Source organism: Hyperolius riggenbachi, chromosome 3 (assembly GCF_040937935.1).
Source record: "Hyperolius riggenbachi isolate aHypRig1 chromosome 3, aHypRig1.pri, whole genome shotgun sequence".
Classification (NCBI taxonomy): Eukaryota; Metazoa; Chordata; class Amphibia; order Anura; family Hyperoliidae; genus Hyperolius; species Hyperolius riggenbachi.
The window spans coordinates 138,158,859-138,174,886 of record NC_090648.1 but is presented as its reverse complement, the minus strand read 5'-3'; the positions used below and the strand labels follow the sequence as shown (position 1 = coordinate 138,174,886).

The following is a 16,028-nucleotide window of genomic DNA, read 5'->3' as shown; positions in this document are numbered from 1 at the left end:
CATAACACGCCGTTGGGACGTGTCGGCGTGTTACGCTGGCATGTGATGTGACACATGTCACAACGCCCTGTTGCCATGGAGACGTGACGCAGGAAGCGGCGGGTAGGTGAGTCTTAACCCCTACTAATGCCATCCAGCGGTATCCTGATGCGACTGCTGGGGCATTTATCTGTATACCTGCATTTGGAGCCGAGCGGCGGCAGCAACAGTGGCGGTGAACCCAAAGGAAAAAGATGGCTGAAGACAGGTCAGTAGAGCAGCAATGTATATGGAAAACAGCCTAGTGAGAATGGACACTGTCCGTTCCTATATGCATGCATTAATTGCATTGGTGTCTGGGGAAAAAACCTGCAGTTTAGGATTGTGACGATCCAATTTCCAGAATGCATCCATTCAAAAAGCCAAGTGTGAACGGATCTTCTGCTTATCATGGGATCTGTGTACACATCCGTTCCTGTGTTCTGTGAATTGGACATAAGTGTGAACCGGCCTGTGAGATGAGAGATAAGCCAGTGCCACGTGTACTGTGCTGTATAGTTCATCTGATATATTCTGCAGAGTGTATGCACATAATTGTTCTTCATATAGTGCCAACATTCCCTTTCGTGCTTTGCAAAGTAATATACAAACATAGCTGCATAATGTAAAAACCATGCGTCATTAACTGATTCAGGTAAATGTTTAATGAAAACACCCTTGACAAGAAATGGTAGATGATGATTTGAGCTGTCAGTCTGTGCAGAGTCTGGTAAAATCCTGCAGGCTCTGATTAATTATCTCTACTCCTATAATCCTCTACTCTAATGCTAGGTACACACGATACAATTTTCTGGCTGATTTACTTTCAGATCGACTATTTCCAACAAGTCTGATCTTTTTTCCGTTCACTTCTATGGGAAATCGATTCGAAATCAGATCAAACCTGTTGGAAATAGTCAATTTGGCAGAACATTGTATTGTGTGTGTACCTAGCGTAGCGTAGAGGCCCGTACACACGCTCAACCAAACCGCCAGACTGTTGTCTGATTTTTTTTTTTTGGTGTGTTGAACTACAGTCAGGCATGTGTAGATGTGGCAAATGATTAGACGAGTGACTGATAACAGGCGGTTTTCTTCATCCGTACCGTGGATCAACTCACACAACTGTTGGGCTGATATCGCTCAGTTGGCCACGTGTGTACAACGTTGCTGGAGTGACGTACTTGTTTTGAATGTGGCCATGTCGTGCAGTCGTTCAGTTGGTTGGTGCGTGAAAAGTACAAGTCATGTAAACAGCTCGTTGTGGTGTTGGGTGTGCATTGTTAGACGTGTGTATGTACCTTAAAGTTAAATTGGCTTGGCTGAGAATAGTCTGTGTACAAGTGTCCTGTGATGTTAAGCACTTTAGCATGCTTGTTACACAAAAATGAGAGAGCAATAAACCTCCAAAAAGGAGTAAAGCCATGGACCTGTAAGCTCTTATAAAACCACAAGAAAAGCATCCATCTAGGCTACTATAATACATCACCATCAGACCACCAAAAATTTAAATCAAAAAGTTTATTGGGGACTTGTCCCTGCAACCAATAAAATCATTTAAAACCATACAGCGCACAGATTAACCAGCAGGCACCACATAAATATAACATATAGTATTGCAATAGACATATTAACTACAGCACTGGCAAGATAAAGGTATTGTGGCCTTTTGGGAAGTATTAGTATACACCCTCCGAGATATCAACCTATTCCATAAACAAGCCGCTGTCAGCGGGAATGATCCCAATGGGAATGATCCCATTCACTGTAATGAATGGGATCAGCAGCACACGGCAACGCAGATGGCGTGCAATCGGGTCTGCTTGTGTCTCGAACCCACGGCCATACGCGTTGCCTAATGTGAACGAGGCCTAACAAGTTAAACACAGTTTATTTATTGCTTCATTTGTATGGGTGATATCTGCTGCCTTTTTGCACATAATTGAGACTTGAGGCATCATTTGTGATATCAACTCATTGGCTATCATTCATAAAAGTGTGTTAGGATAAAAAAAATCCAGGCAGGAAAATACCGCATTCAGTATTTTAGACTTCTGTGTGCTCATTCATAAAAATGTTTACAGTTGCGATTAGCAGTGCGGTGATCTCCCAAACTAGGCTGGCGGAAACATGAGAAGCTGGCTGAGTTGATACATTTTCTCCTCCAGAGACAGCCTTACAATAGGAGGCAGCCCCAGCTTCCCTTTAGATGTGCATTATTTTTTAAAATTGCCTCGGTTTGCCCTGAATCTATCTATTAGTCTTTCTAAACAATCTATTTAATTGCCACAGCTTAGAATAACTTCAAGAAATGTTACACATGCAGGATTTCTGATGTGAAATATATCTGAAAACAGGTACCCAAGAGGTTAAAAAACACAGCCTGGGTATTCTGGGATGCCTTTTTTTGTTATGTCTTCGCTGCTGCTGCCTGGGAGGTCTGTCCCTATTAACATTGCTGTTATCTGCATGCTTATCTCCGCTTCCAAGGGAGCGGTATTCTCCGTCCTGATACCGCCTGCTCAAATCTTTATGAATTGACATGTAGTGACGTGTTGAGATAATCACTGCACAAGGCGGTAATTTATCGTTCTGCTCAGGACTGTCAGCTTTTCATGCGGTAACAGCTTTTATGAATGGACATTTTGCTAAGTGGTCGGTAAAGTCAACTGTTTTCAGCATTACCGCATGCGGGAATGCTTTATGAATGATAGTCATTGTGCGGCAGCCTGGAAAATACTTTTCTATCTTTATTTCTACACAGATCACGTTTCAGCAATTCTATACACTAGGACCACCAATAAGTATAACTACTTACTGGTTTAGATAGTTATGCGCATGTATTATTCACTCGGTGTTTTACAAATTAGTAGTAATTTCGTACTGTAATTCCAATCACAGAGATTTGTGTTCTCATCATATCTTTGCCCTATTCAGTGTAATTAAGATCTGAATAGAACGTTCTAAACAGCTGTGGAAAATTGTAGGAAGCTCAGAACACTCAGTTTCAGTTTTAGTGAAAGTATATGTACTGTACTAAGTGGCAGAAAACCATTGCTAAGAAAAAGATGGGGACTGTAGGTTCGTTCTTAAAGGGCAACTGAAGAAAGAAAAATAGGGAGGCTGCCATATTTGTTACCTTTTAAACCAGTTTCCTGGCAGCCCGGCTGATCTACTTGGCTGCCGTAGTGTCTGAATCACACCAGAAACAAGTATGCCGCTAATCCAGTCAGATCTGACAATGTTGTCAGAAACACCTGATATGCTGCATGCTTGTTCAGGATCTATGGCTAAAAGTATTAGAGCCAGAGGATCAGCAGGACTGCCAGGCAACTGGTATTGCTTAAAAGGACATAAATATGGCAGCATCCATATTCCTCTCACTTCTGTTGTCCTTTAACCCAAATCTCCCTATAAGTTGAAACACTGTGCCGTCTTTGTCTCCTGTGCCTTCAGTGTCCCCCTCTGTGCAACCTCTGTGTACCACAGCGAAATGTCATTTTACCAGGTTAAAAAACATTTTGTCTTTGGATTTTTTTTCTAAATTGAAGTTCTCAAACTACAAGGTCTTTTTGAAAGATTTTTTTTTTTTTTTTTTCACTTGCACCCACAGAATCAAATTTAATATTTTTGGGGACATTCGTATTGGCAAGTCATTTGTAAGTCAGAGAGGGGATTGCTAGGTACACACCATACAATTTTGTGGCAGATTTATCTGCCATATTGATTATTTCCAACATGTCTGATCTGAATTTCGGTCGATTTTTTTTCCAATCATTTTTTTAATTGTTTTTTTTCCAGTCAATTTTCGTTCAGTTCTATGAAAATTGATTGGAAAAAGCTATTCAACAAATGATCGAAAAATCAAAACATGTTGGAAATCTATCTGGCAGGTAAATCTACCCGAAAATTGAATAGTGTGTACCTAGCATAACTCCAGTGTTCTCCCCAGAAATTTTTTCCAGCTGGGTGGCATGAAAAAGTAGCCGGGTGGGGCAATATGAGAGAATGCAGGGCCGATGCTTCTGTGTGCAACTCGGCTTATAGTATAGGAGGAGGTGAGTCGATGACAGCTGGGTGCTCATCAAAACTAGCCGGGTGGAACATCCAACTAAAGCCTGGGGAGAACACTGAACTCGCTACATGCAGACCCTGAATTAACGTGCAGATCAGTGTCCATTAGAGTCCCTGCACATCACAACCTGCACAGTGTGAATCCAGTGTGTAGTCTGCCTAGTCTGATTTCAGTTTAGCTGTAGTCAGTAGGTTAAAAAAAAAATCAGTTTAGAGCTCCTATTGCAAAATAGAAATTATATTATAATTACACGTTGCACACAACACATGTGCACTGTGAATGTCGCACAGACTTTGCATTGCTGTGCATTAGTCTGCGTTGGAACATTTTGTAACGTGCGACTTTAACTTCGCACTGTGAAAGAGGCCTTACTTCAGATTATATGCCATAGGTTTTACCTCCTTGACACTCTAGCTTCATTTGCTATGTGACTGTGTGACATCATGCCACTTTATTCTGAGTAGCGTGGTTTAACAGCTGCTGCTGGATTCCTAATTGATTCTTAAAGGATAACTGCAGCTACACACTTACAAACATCAATAAATGAGCCGTGCCTGGTTAAATAAAAGCCAATTGATTCCCCCGACCATTTTGTGCCGCAGCCTATAAAGTGTCAGGTTTTAGTGTGTTTTCTGAGTACCTGAAAGTAGAGATGGTCAATGAAGCAAAGAATTCTGACTTGTGTACACTCTGCAGGTCAGAGTTATTTCCCTCTCGCTGAACATCTATTTGGAGAATTACCGGTTCTACATATCCTAGGAATGCGTGGCTAGAACTCTAGGGATGGTTAAAGGATACCCGAACTGACGTGACATGAGATAGATGTGTATGTACAGTGCCTAGCACACAAATAACTGCTGTGTTCCTTTTTTTCTTTCTGCCTGAAAGAGTTAAATATCAGGCATGTAAGTGACTGACTCAGACAGGAAGTGGCTACAGTGTGACACTTACTGATAAGAAATTCCAACTACAAAACACTTTCCTAGCAGAAAATGGCTTCTGAGAGCAAGGAGATAACAAGGGAATTTCTTATCAGTGAGGGTCACACTGTAGTCATTTCCTGTCTGAGTCAGGACTGAGTCAGCCACTTACATACCTGATATTTCATTTTTTCAGGCAGAGAAAGAAAAAAAGGAACACAGCATAGTTATGTGTGCTAGGCACTACATACACGTCTATGTCATCATGTCACTTGCCAATTTAATGAAGGAAAGTGACCCAAAACTTGTCTGCAACAAGAGGCTAAGAATTCCAGTTTTCATGCACTTTTTTATTCAAATTGGGCCAGTCTGATGCATTTCCTAACAATTTTAATTTGATCAAAGGTGGTCTCACACACTACAGTTTTTCAAGTTGAGAATTTTTAATTAATTCTTCTGATTGTAGCATGAAAAATCTGACCAATGTGTATCTCACACACCTGTGTTCAATTCTTCCACAATTATGAAAAAAATATTAACTCTGACTATATTGCTTTGGCCCATATATCAAGAAATTGACCTGACACCCCCCCCCCCCCCCATTAGAGAGCTAGTTAACATTTATAAATACATCAGAGGGCAATATAAAAGACTTGTGCAAAAAGGACTAGGAAACATGATCTGCGCATGGAGAAGAACTATTTAGCCATTTACGTACTTTTCAGACCATAAAACACACTTTTTCTTCCCCAAAAGTAGGGGGAAAAGTCAGTGCGTCTTAGTCCGAATGTTAAACTTCGCCCGGTGCCACGGATACTTCCGCACTCCCCACTAATCCCCGTCATAATTTGACAGTTCGGGCATGAACCTGAGCATGGTGGAGTGAGCAGGGTGAGCTCAGTCTGTGCCAGCCCCCCCCCCCCAGGTCTTACCTGCCTGTCCGCTGTCTGCAGCCAGGCCTGGGGAGCCAGCGGTAGGGAAAGAGGAATCTGCGGGTCGCTGGGCATGGTGCACGGGAACTCTTTCAGCTGGCGAGGAGGCGGGAGGTGTTCTTCCTCCCTGTGTGGCTGATGCACTTGGTGAAGCTGCCGAGTCCCGAGCTGTCATTCCGCTGCACCCTCTCCATACAGAGGCAGGAGTCTCTCATTGTGCGGTTGCAGCAGCAGTGGCGCTGGTAGGAGGGCTTGAAGAGGAGGCGGCGGCCGGTGCAGTTGGCGCGCACGGAGGAGCCGCCGAGGTCTGGGCTATAGTCATGCTGTCCCCTCCTGCACACACAGTGCACTGGAGACCCGGAGCAACCTGGAGGACTCTTTCCCCTGGCGAGGAGGCGGCAGCTGGTGCGGGAGGTGTTCCTCCTCCCGATGCAATGTGGCTGGTGCTCTTGGTGGAGCTGTCGAGTCCCGGGCTGTCATGCCTTTGCACTCTTTCCTTACAGAGACAGGAGTCTCTCCTAATAGTGCGGCGGCGGTGCCTGATAAGAGGACCTGTTCTGGAAGAGGAGGCGGCGGCCAGTGCAGATGGCATGCACGGAGGAGCTGCCGAGGTCTGGTCTACAGTGCTGCTGTCTCCTCCTGCACACACAGTGCACTTTATTTATAATAAAAGTCCAGCGCACATCTGTGCGCTTTTATTATAAATAATCTGTGGAGTATTGCTGTACTCAGGTGTAAGCGCACTCTGTTCTTAGCTAACACAGTTGCTAGCCTGAGCGCTTTGAATAATTAACAGATATCTTGAGGTTTAGCCTATGATAAGCAGCTTGGCAATATATGTATATGATTGAAGTGATTGTTTGATCAAAGCAAAGTGAATTTTAAAGTGATACGGTATAAGGTATCTGAAACCACTATTTTCCACAAACATGGATGTATTTGAATATAGGGACAACAGAACAATAGACCTTGATGAGGTTTTTAAGGTTAGGGAAGGGGGCACTGGGGAAACAGATGCGAATTTGGATCAGCAGTTCAAACAATTAGAACATGTCCTTATTAAAGAACAGAACACATGGTGGGATATAGCTACTCTAAATAAATATCTAGCTAAAGGAATAGTCCCTAGTAAATACAGATGGGACATTGTGTCTGATGATGGTGAAGATAATGATTCAAATAGAGAATGGGGTGAATATCTTGAGAAAAAAAAAATACAGATGTGCGCTGGACTTTTATTATAAATAATCTGTGGAGTATTGCTGTACTCAGGTGTAAGCGCACTCTGTTCTTAGCTAACACAGTTGCTAGCCTGAGCGCTTTGAATAATTAACAGATACACACAGTGCACTGCTTGGCATCGAGACTGTTGGAGACCCGGAGCAACCTGTGGCTCTTTACTTCCTCATCACTGCACTTCCGGGAGGGTGCCAGTCCGCATAACCACATATACACGTCGGCCTCCAGCTCCCTGGTTCCTTTGACTTTGTCAAGATGGCCTAGAGGTGACCATGTGACTATCAGAGGTGGTTATGTAAGTCCTCTTACTGTACTTGGTGTAACTGTGGTGGAAAAGTAGATTATGGTAACTGGGGGCTTATTAATGTTATGGGACATTATTACTGTAACTGGGTTGGGGGCCAGGGTATGTAACTGGGGGGCATTAATGTAATGAGGTATTATTACTATAACTGGGGTGGGGGCCAGTGGATTACTGTAACTAGAGGGTATTAGTATAAGGAGGGGGTATTAAGGTAATTAGGGGGTAGTACTGTAATGGGGGTGTTACTATAACTGGGTGGGGGAGCATACTGTAACTGTGGGGATATTACTGTAACTAGAGAGGGATTACTGTAGTTTGGGGGTGAGAAGCTCCACAAGATGTTCCTGCACCATGGACGCATCAGGTGTAGTAGTAGTATTTTTTTTTCCTGGTTTTTGTCCTCTAAACCTAGGTGCGTCTTATGATCCGGAGCGTCTAATAGTCCAAAAAATAAGTGTAGGAAAAGGTTCTTTACAGTGAGGGTGATTAAAATGTGGAATGTACTGTCACAGGAAGTAGTTAAGGCAAATTCTATATCTGTGTCTCATGCTGTAAATACACAGGTCGACGGGCGGCTCGATTAGCCGCCGGATCGACCCCAGCCTCGTCCCCGCGGATCGATTACCGCTCGCCCCCGCCGGCGCTTCCTTATCAGCGCTCGATTCCCTGCCATTGTCCGCAGGCAGTAATCGAGCGGGCGGGGGTCGAGCGGCTTGATCGGGCCAGCTGAATATTATCAGCTGGCCGGATCAGCTGGTCGATACACGGTACAGAAACATACCGTGTATCCCCAGCATAAGGGGGCTTAGATACTTTCCTTGTGTTGAAAGACATCAATGACTATAATAGGTTATCTCTGGTGGTGTTGAGCCAGGGATTTTATCTGATTGCCATCTAGAATCAGGAAGGATTCTTTTCCCTTTTTGGGCTAATTTGGACTATTATTATTATTACTATTATTAAAAAGTGAGAAGTGATCATGGGTCACATAATAATACAGACAATGGTATACACCATATACAAAATACATAAATGGTGACAAAATACAGTTGTTAATGACAGTGATAAAAGTAACATGATGAATAAAATGTATAATGACTTCCAAGGCACTAAAGGGGGAGGGACCATGCCTTGTAAGGGGTTTTTGCCTTCCTGTGAAATAACAGGGATATGTGAAGGGGCGGGCTGGTGTTGTACTTTATTCTCTGGTTGAACTCGATGGACCTATGTCTTTTTTTTTTCAACCCAAATAACCATGTAACTGCATTATGTAAGTGTCTATCCTGCTGCTGTGCTTTGACATCTTGGGCAGAGTTTTGGGGTGGAGAAACATCTCCCTACCTTTTCCCACCAAAGACCTTTGAATACCTTCTAAACAGCTTATAATGTCATTAAGTTGTATATAACAAAAGGAGAGCAGATTATCTCCTCTGTATAATGCAGTTCAGTGTTCTCCCCAGAATTTTTTTCCAGCCGGGTGGCATGAAAAAGTAGCCGGGTGGCATGGAAAAGTAGCCGGGTGGCATGGAAAAGTAGCCGGGTGAGGCGAGATGAGAGCATGCAGGGCCAGTGCATCTGTGAGCAATTATGCTTACAGAATAGGAAGAGGTGAGCCGATGACAGCCGGGTGCTCCACAAAACTAGCCGGGTGGAGCACCCGGCTAAAAGAGCCTGGGGAGAACACTGCAGTTGTGCACCATCCCTCCTGCTGTGCTCCATTGGTTAGAGACACTGTCCTCCAGAAGCAGGGCTGTGCAAATGAGCTAACATTAGCACAGAGGGGAATGCAGGATATTCAAGAACTTTATTGTCATTGTGTAACACAACAAAATTACTTTTCATGACACTCTAGGCTTCACTCTTCCCTCATTTGCATTGCTATGGAGAGCTGACACTACACACTGAATTTATGTAGATGAGATGGGCAGGAATTGAAAGGGTGTGCTGACTTTTTTTTTTCATTGCTGGAATGGCAAGGTCACGCATGTATACTGTTACTGTACACTATATACATGGATAAGTGGCACTCTAAGCATGATTTGAGTTTACTGGTGACCTGTGGCTGAGTCCATTGTGTTCCTGTACTTGCCTTTCAGCTGCTTTGTTGTGTGCTGCATATTGTCCCTCCTCCCTTCCCCATGGAAACAGACAAACCATAGCAGGGTGAGACATCTGTACAGGACTCTACCCCCAAATTGTAGTCCAAGTGATTGTGTGCCGGTCCCTTTAGGTGACACCTGTGCGTGTATTAAGTTTTTGTAGTCTCTATTTTAAGTATCCATGTTTGCCACTTGTCAGTTCAGCTATACTTTAAGGCTGGCTGTGTATGATGTGGGGTGAGTGCCCAATCTTTACATCATTTATCTAATATAAGGTCCAAGGGATTGGATGTGTTTTTTTTTAATATAGTTCAGGTCAGACCTTTTCAGATACATGTCCAGCATAAGGGTTGCAGTAGCCCTTTTATACTGTTACTAGTGATTCTGGACCACCATAAGCTGTTTGGGTATTCTGTAGTGTGTGGGTGTGAACTCCAGTGATATTCCTGATTAAACACATTTTTGGTTGTACGTATAATTGTAGTACCCATACAGATCTCAAATGGGGTAGCTTTAACCCTTTCCACTCGGGAGTGTTTTCCTAAAGGGAGTCGTTTCTACTCTGATTTTTTGTTTTGTTTTGTTTTACAGAAATGCACTCTTCCTCTTACTCTTTCTCCCATTCGTACATGGAATGTAACACAGTAACATGGTATATCTTATTTTAAAGAACACATGATAACGTTTAATTTCATACCTTATTTGAACAGTTTGGTGTCTTCTATTGGCTGGTAGCAGAGAAGTTGGCCAAAGTATGGTACACTTTAAAGCAATTTCCTGGGTGTAATCCTGGCCTGCATGAGCAAGTTTCGCAATAATAGGTGTTTTTTTGCCTGCTACCTGGTGTCTTCCTGTCACTGCACACTGTGAAATCTTTGTTTCGATTGGGCATATTGGCAATAAAATGCTGGATACCATTTAGATGCTCCGCTGAGGCCTAGAGGCTCGTTTTTCGCGAACCAACTCAAGAATTAGTTTCTTGCGGTAGCGGATATTGGCCTCGATTCATCAAGACTTATCGAATCAATTACCGATAGCTCGGTAAAATACCGAACTCGATAAGTTGATTTCAGGATTCATCAAAGTTATCTACAGCTGTTGGCGAGCGTTCAGTAATCATTCGGTAATGATGCGATAAAACGGAAGAAAGTGCAATTCATGAAAGTGGGTGTGGTTTAGTGTTACATTTAGGATTAGTTCTCTTCTTCACTACTCTGTCGTTGTTCCTGTCAAATCATTGCTGACGGAGAAGATGGAGCCATTTGAAGTGGTTATGTATCAGCTGAAAGTGATTCAAAGGCACAGAAGGGCAAGAATAAGGTCTAGAACCATATCAATTTGCAAGAGAATGGATTTATTTGCTATAACAGGACATCTGCATTTCTCTTGAATCCTCTTGTAAGAGAACACAGGCAGTGCCAGGTTTAACTAAATTGTTAGCTGCACTACATTTTTTCATAAAAGGCTCCTATCAAGCCATAGCTGGCGAAATTGTGTGATTGTCCCAAGCCAATACCACTAGAAATCGATAAACTTCAAATTCGGTAATTTAACAAACTAGAAAAAGTTATCGCAAAGACGATGAATTGAGGCCATTATCCTTTGGTTCATGTGGATGCAACTGGTTGTAAATTATGAAGCTATTCACTACTGCCAGCTCAAACAACCAAAAAAAGGTCTTCCTCCACCACTTCACTGACTTCCTGTTGAAAGAGTAACTACTGGTGTAATGATCAAATCGGTCAACCGCTCCCATGTGTTTAGTATATTCTACGACTGATGTGGGCTTCTCAACATTTTCAGCCACTCTACCCTTCATTCTGCTCTGCTGTGTTGTTGTAGTAGCAGGGTAGAAAGTGCTAAGCATGTGTATAATACGCTTATCCTTCCATGCCAATACCATCTCTTCACTGTCAAGTTTCCAAGCATGAACTTCACAACGCTTCAGTTTCAACTTTTTTTTTATTTCACTTGGTAGACCTTTACGATTGGGCATGACCATTCCAGTTATGTGAATTTTTCTTTTTAGTAACTCTTGTGCCAATATGTGACTGGTATACAATCGATCTGTAAATAAATGGTATCCATGTCCAGGAGTGGCTTGTTTCAGATTTGTACAAAGATGGACAATGCGAGCTGAAAATGGCAAGGATGCCATTGCTTCGCTCTGTAAGGAATCTGCAAGGAATCTTCAATAAATAACCTGGAATGGATCTGCAAGAAAGAACCTGCAAGGAATTTGCAAGAAAGAACCTGCAAGGAATCTGCAAGAAAGAACCTGCAAGGAATCTGCAAGAAAGAACCTGCAAGGAATCTGCAAGAAAGAACCTGCAAGGAATCTGCAAGAAAGAACCTGCAAGGAATCTGCAAGAAAGAACCTGCAAGGAATCTGCAAGAAAGAACCTGCAAGGAATCTGCAAGAAAGAACCTGCAGAAAAGCTGCTACAATAAGCAACAAAAAAAGCAGAATTGATTCTGCCAATTCCTGCCAGCGCTGATCGCGTGTCCGGTTTAGGGGAGGGGGTACCACCTGTGTGGGCATATAGTCTTACATGCCCACTAAACATAGGGAGAGAGATTGGGCTTTGCTGGGGGCCAAATGTGCTGCAAACCGCCGCTGAAATAGACAGGAACGGGAAATTTGTGATGTCCCACATGGAGTGAAAAGGGTTAAGTTAGCGTGCAAGTGGGAAAAATCAGCATTTCATTGACCAACCCTGTCCTTCACCTTTGCTGTAATAATGTCTCTTAACTGTATAAGAGCTAAGCCAGTGGTAATGGATAGCAGATAGCTAGGACTGTTGATTATTACTAGAGATTTGCATAAACTTCTATTTTGCATGCAAATGACCTCTAACTTTTAAACTGAGTGAATGAAGCCCAGTTCCTGCTAATTAGCTGTCAAAAGTTTATGGCCCATACTCACGGGCAACTTTTTTTGGCCTGTCGCCAGCACACGTGAGCGTGTGCGCGACAGCTCGTCGCCAGGTCCCTCCACGTACACACGCGGAAGAGGGACCAGCGATGCGACTGAAGCGGTCGCCGACGTTCCTCCTCCCCCCGCCGGAAGCGCCGTATTCTTTATGAAGGTTGCTGTCGCTAGTCCGCATACTCGCGCGGACTAGCGACAGTTGCAGCGGCAACTGTCGCCAGGCGATTGACTGGTTCAATCGCCTGGCGACATCAGCGACGGTTCGGGGTGCGCGCCCGTGCAACGCCGCATACTCACGGGCGACCTGTCGCCGCAACACGCGCGCGCCGCGTGTTGCGTCGACAATTGTAGCCCGTGAGTATGGGCCATTACAATACAGTAAGGCTAAGTTCCCACTTGCGCCGGACCACAAGCAGCTAGCGAGAGCCTGCTTCGATGGTCCGCGGTGGTACAACTGTAGCTGCTGATGCGTGAGCCCTATAGGCTATATGGAGGAACGCATCTGCCTGCCCACTATTATCGCGTACTGCACAGAAGTGCAGACTGCTTACTTCAACAGATCTCACAGATGACTAGTGTGAAGCGCTCCTATTTATAAATGCTGTCAGTGAGCAGAAAACAAACAAAAATGTCTGTTCTCAGCTCAAGCGGGATCACAGCAAAACGGCTAGCTGTGAGTTTTTAAGCTTAGCTGATTTCTGAAAACTTCTACTGTGTACATAGTGTAAAGATACATCCCTGTGACTTGGGGAAAAAAGGCAGCAGAAAGAAGTTATTAGGACAGGCAGCAGGGGAGAACACTTGTACAATGAAAACTGTTTCTAGTAGTAATAGGCGGTTGGTTTTACCTTGAGCAGATAGAAGTGGGTACACATGTATGACGCATGTCGCCTGTCGAGGATCTGTACCTGATCTACAAGTGACGCTTCGTAAGCCTGCAAGCTAGCGACGTGTTTTGTTCCTTTGCGGGGTGGGTGAAGCAGCGTGGGCAGGACATCACATGCCAGGCGGGGTAAGGTACAATAATCTGTTGTCAGTCTGCCAATGCGATCCATTAGGCAGGGAACACACTTGTATTTCAGTTTTCAGCGCTCATTTTTCTGCGTACTTTTTCTGCACACCAAGGCCACGATTCAACATTGTTTTTGCGATAACTTTTTCCAGTTCGTTAAATTACCGAATTCGAAGTTTATCAATTTCTAGTTGTATTCATCAAGGTTTTCCGCATTCGGTGTGACGACGATAAAATATCGATAGCAATGCGGTAACCATTCGGTAACGTGTCGCTATTTCCATTTTACAGCGGTAATTTAACACAAGGCCATAAGATTCCCATGGAATTGTGGGTAAAAAGGCAGTCCTTTGAACACCACATAGCAACATTCTGAATGGGGCTTAACGCCTGGACCAGGATTCTGGAAGTGGCTTGGGACAATCCCCACAACTTCGCCAGCTACGGCTTGATAGGAGCCTTTTCCGAAAACAATGTAGTGCAGTTGGCAACTTAGTTAACCCTGGCACTGCCTGTGTTTTCTTACAAGATGATTCAAGAAAAATGCAAATGTCCTGGTTGGTATAGCAAATCCATTCTCTTGCAAATTGATATAGTTCTAGACCTTATTCTTGCCCTTCTGCACATTTGAATCACTCTCAGCTGATACCTAACCACTTCTAATGGCTCCATCTTCTCTGTCATCAATGATCTGACAGGAATAACGACAGAGCAGTAAAAGAGATAACTAATCCTAAATGTAACACTGAACCACGCCCACTTTTATTTTCATGAATTGCACTTTCTTCCGTTTTTTTATCGCATCATTACCGAATGATTACCGAATGCTCGCTAAGATCTGTAAATAACTGCTGAATCCTGAAATCAACTTATCGAGTTCGGTATTTTACCAAGCTGTTGGTAATTGATTCGATAAGTCTTAATGAATCGAGGCCCAAGTGTGATTCCATGCAGGAAACGCGCATGTTTTTTCACAGCAGCTGATTGACAGAGAAAACTGACAAAATGTGCAGAGTCATCATGCAGAATGTCAGTTTTTCTGCATGTGAACAGCACATGTGTACTAGCCCATTGATTAACATGAGTTCTCAGTTTTTCTGTGCAGAAAACACGCATGAAAACAGTCAAGTGTGTTCCCTGCCTCAGGTGCATCGTTTGACAAGCATGTGAGAGGGGTGGGGGGCTGCTGTACACATCGGCCGAGTTTTCATCTAGAGTGTGTTATGAATGGAGATGTATCTAAAGTCCACAATGCTGACCTAATCTTCCAGAAACAAATTTGTTTTAAAACTTCATACATTAAAAGTTACATTTTGAGGCACATGTTGGCAGAATAGGTATTGGAGCTGCTTCAGTAGATGATATGCTTCTGCGGTTCTCATACTACACTAATGTGCTTTGTTATAAACTCACAACTTGGGCCTTGCTTTTTCACAGACTCATAAGTGTTTCTGCCCGCCTTGTCTTTCAGTTGCATGGTGGATGAAAATGGCACAGGAGACGAATCACAATCAGGCACCACTACTTTGTTCCAATGGCTGTGGCTTCTATGGCAACCCACGCACCAATGGACTCTGTTCTGTGTGCTACAAAGAACACTTACAAAGACAGAATAACAGTGGCGGAAGAAGCAGTCCTCCAGGTAGATGACTTGTGTGAACTTTCCTTGTAAACTTGTTTCTGTTAGACTTGCTAAAGGGATTTTCCAGTTTCATCACATGTGTAGGAAATTTCCCCCACCCCTCCAGCTTTAAATACCAGTGAAGTATCTCACCTGGAATTTGTGCTTGATTCTTTTAACAAACATCTAAGTGATAAATCCATTCCCACACTTCTGTGAACCAGAGTCCAGCTGTTTATGTAAAGGGACTCCAGGCCTATGTCCTAAATGTGTGCCTGTCCCTTCTGCCACACTAAGCTTCTCCCACTGGCCAGATGACCCCATCTCTTGACATGCAGTGTTGGTAACAGGAGGGGACTGGCCTAGTGACAATTAGCAAATGAGAGCAGCTTAATGAGGGTGGAATATACGACTTAAAGAGGCACTGCAGTGAAAATAATGTAAGTAACGAAAGTGCTTAATTTTAACAATAATTTATAAATTTAGTCATGGTTTGCCTATTGTAAAATCTTTCCTTTCTCTGATTTTGAAATGTATCACATGGTGACATGTAACAGGCAGGTGATGTCAGTGGAAAGAGATGATGCATTTTTGGCATTTGGAAACAACTGTTATTTCCCACAATGCAACAAGGCTCCCACTGTGTAATGTCAGCACCCTGGTGCTGACATCACACCGTGGGAGGGGTTTCACCACAATATCAGCCCTAAAGAGCCCCCTGATGATCCTTTTGAGAACAAGTAAATCTCACGGAAAAGGGGGTATCTGCTACTGATTGGGAAGAAGTTCAATCCTTGGTTACAGTTCCTCTTTAAGCCTGAGTTGTGTGCCATCAGCAGTTGAACACAGATTTCCATTTAAATTTGTAACTAAATA

At 43.4% G+C, this 16,028-nt stretch overlaps 1 protein-coding gene across 3 annotated transcripts in view; it reads left to right on the top strand.

Annotated features, from left to right (window-relative positions):
- Positions 1 to 16,028, top strand: part of ZFAND6 (zinc finger AN1-type containing 6) — a 42,464-nt gene that overhangs the window by 9,206 nt on the left and 17,230 nt on the right. For 2 of the 3 annotated variants that reach the window (XM_068274963.1, XM_068274965.1), the window contains exon 2: positions 15,003 to 15,173. In XM_068274963.1, the coding sequence (XP_068131064.1) occupies positions 15,014 to 15,173 (160 nt within the window). In that variant the 5' untranslated portion in view covers positions 15,003 to 15,013. Of the gene's footprint in view, positions 1 to 7,345; positions 7,480 to 15,002; positions 15,174 to 16,028 lie in introns of those variants that run through there. The other variant, XM_068274964.1, reaches the window with a different exon arrangement.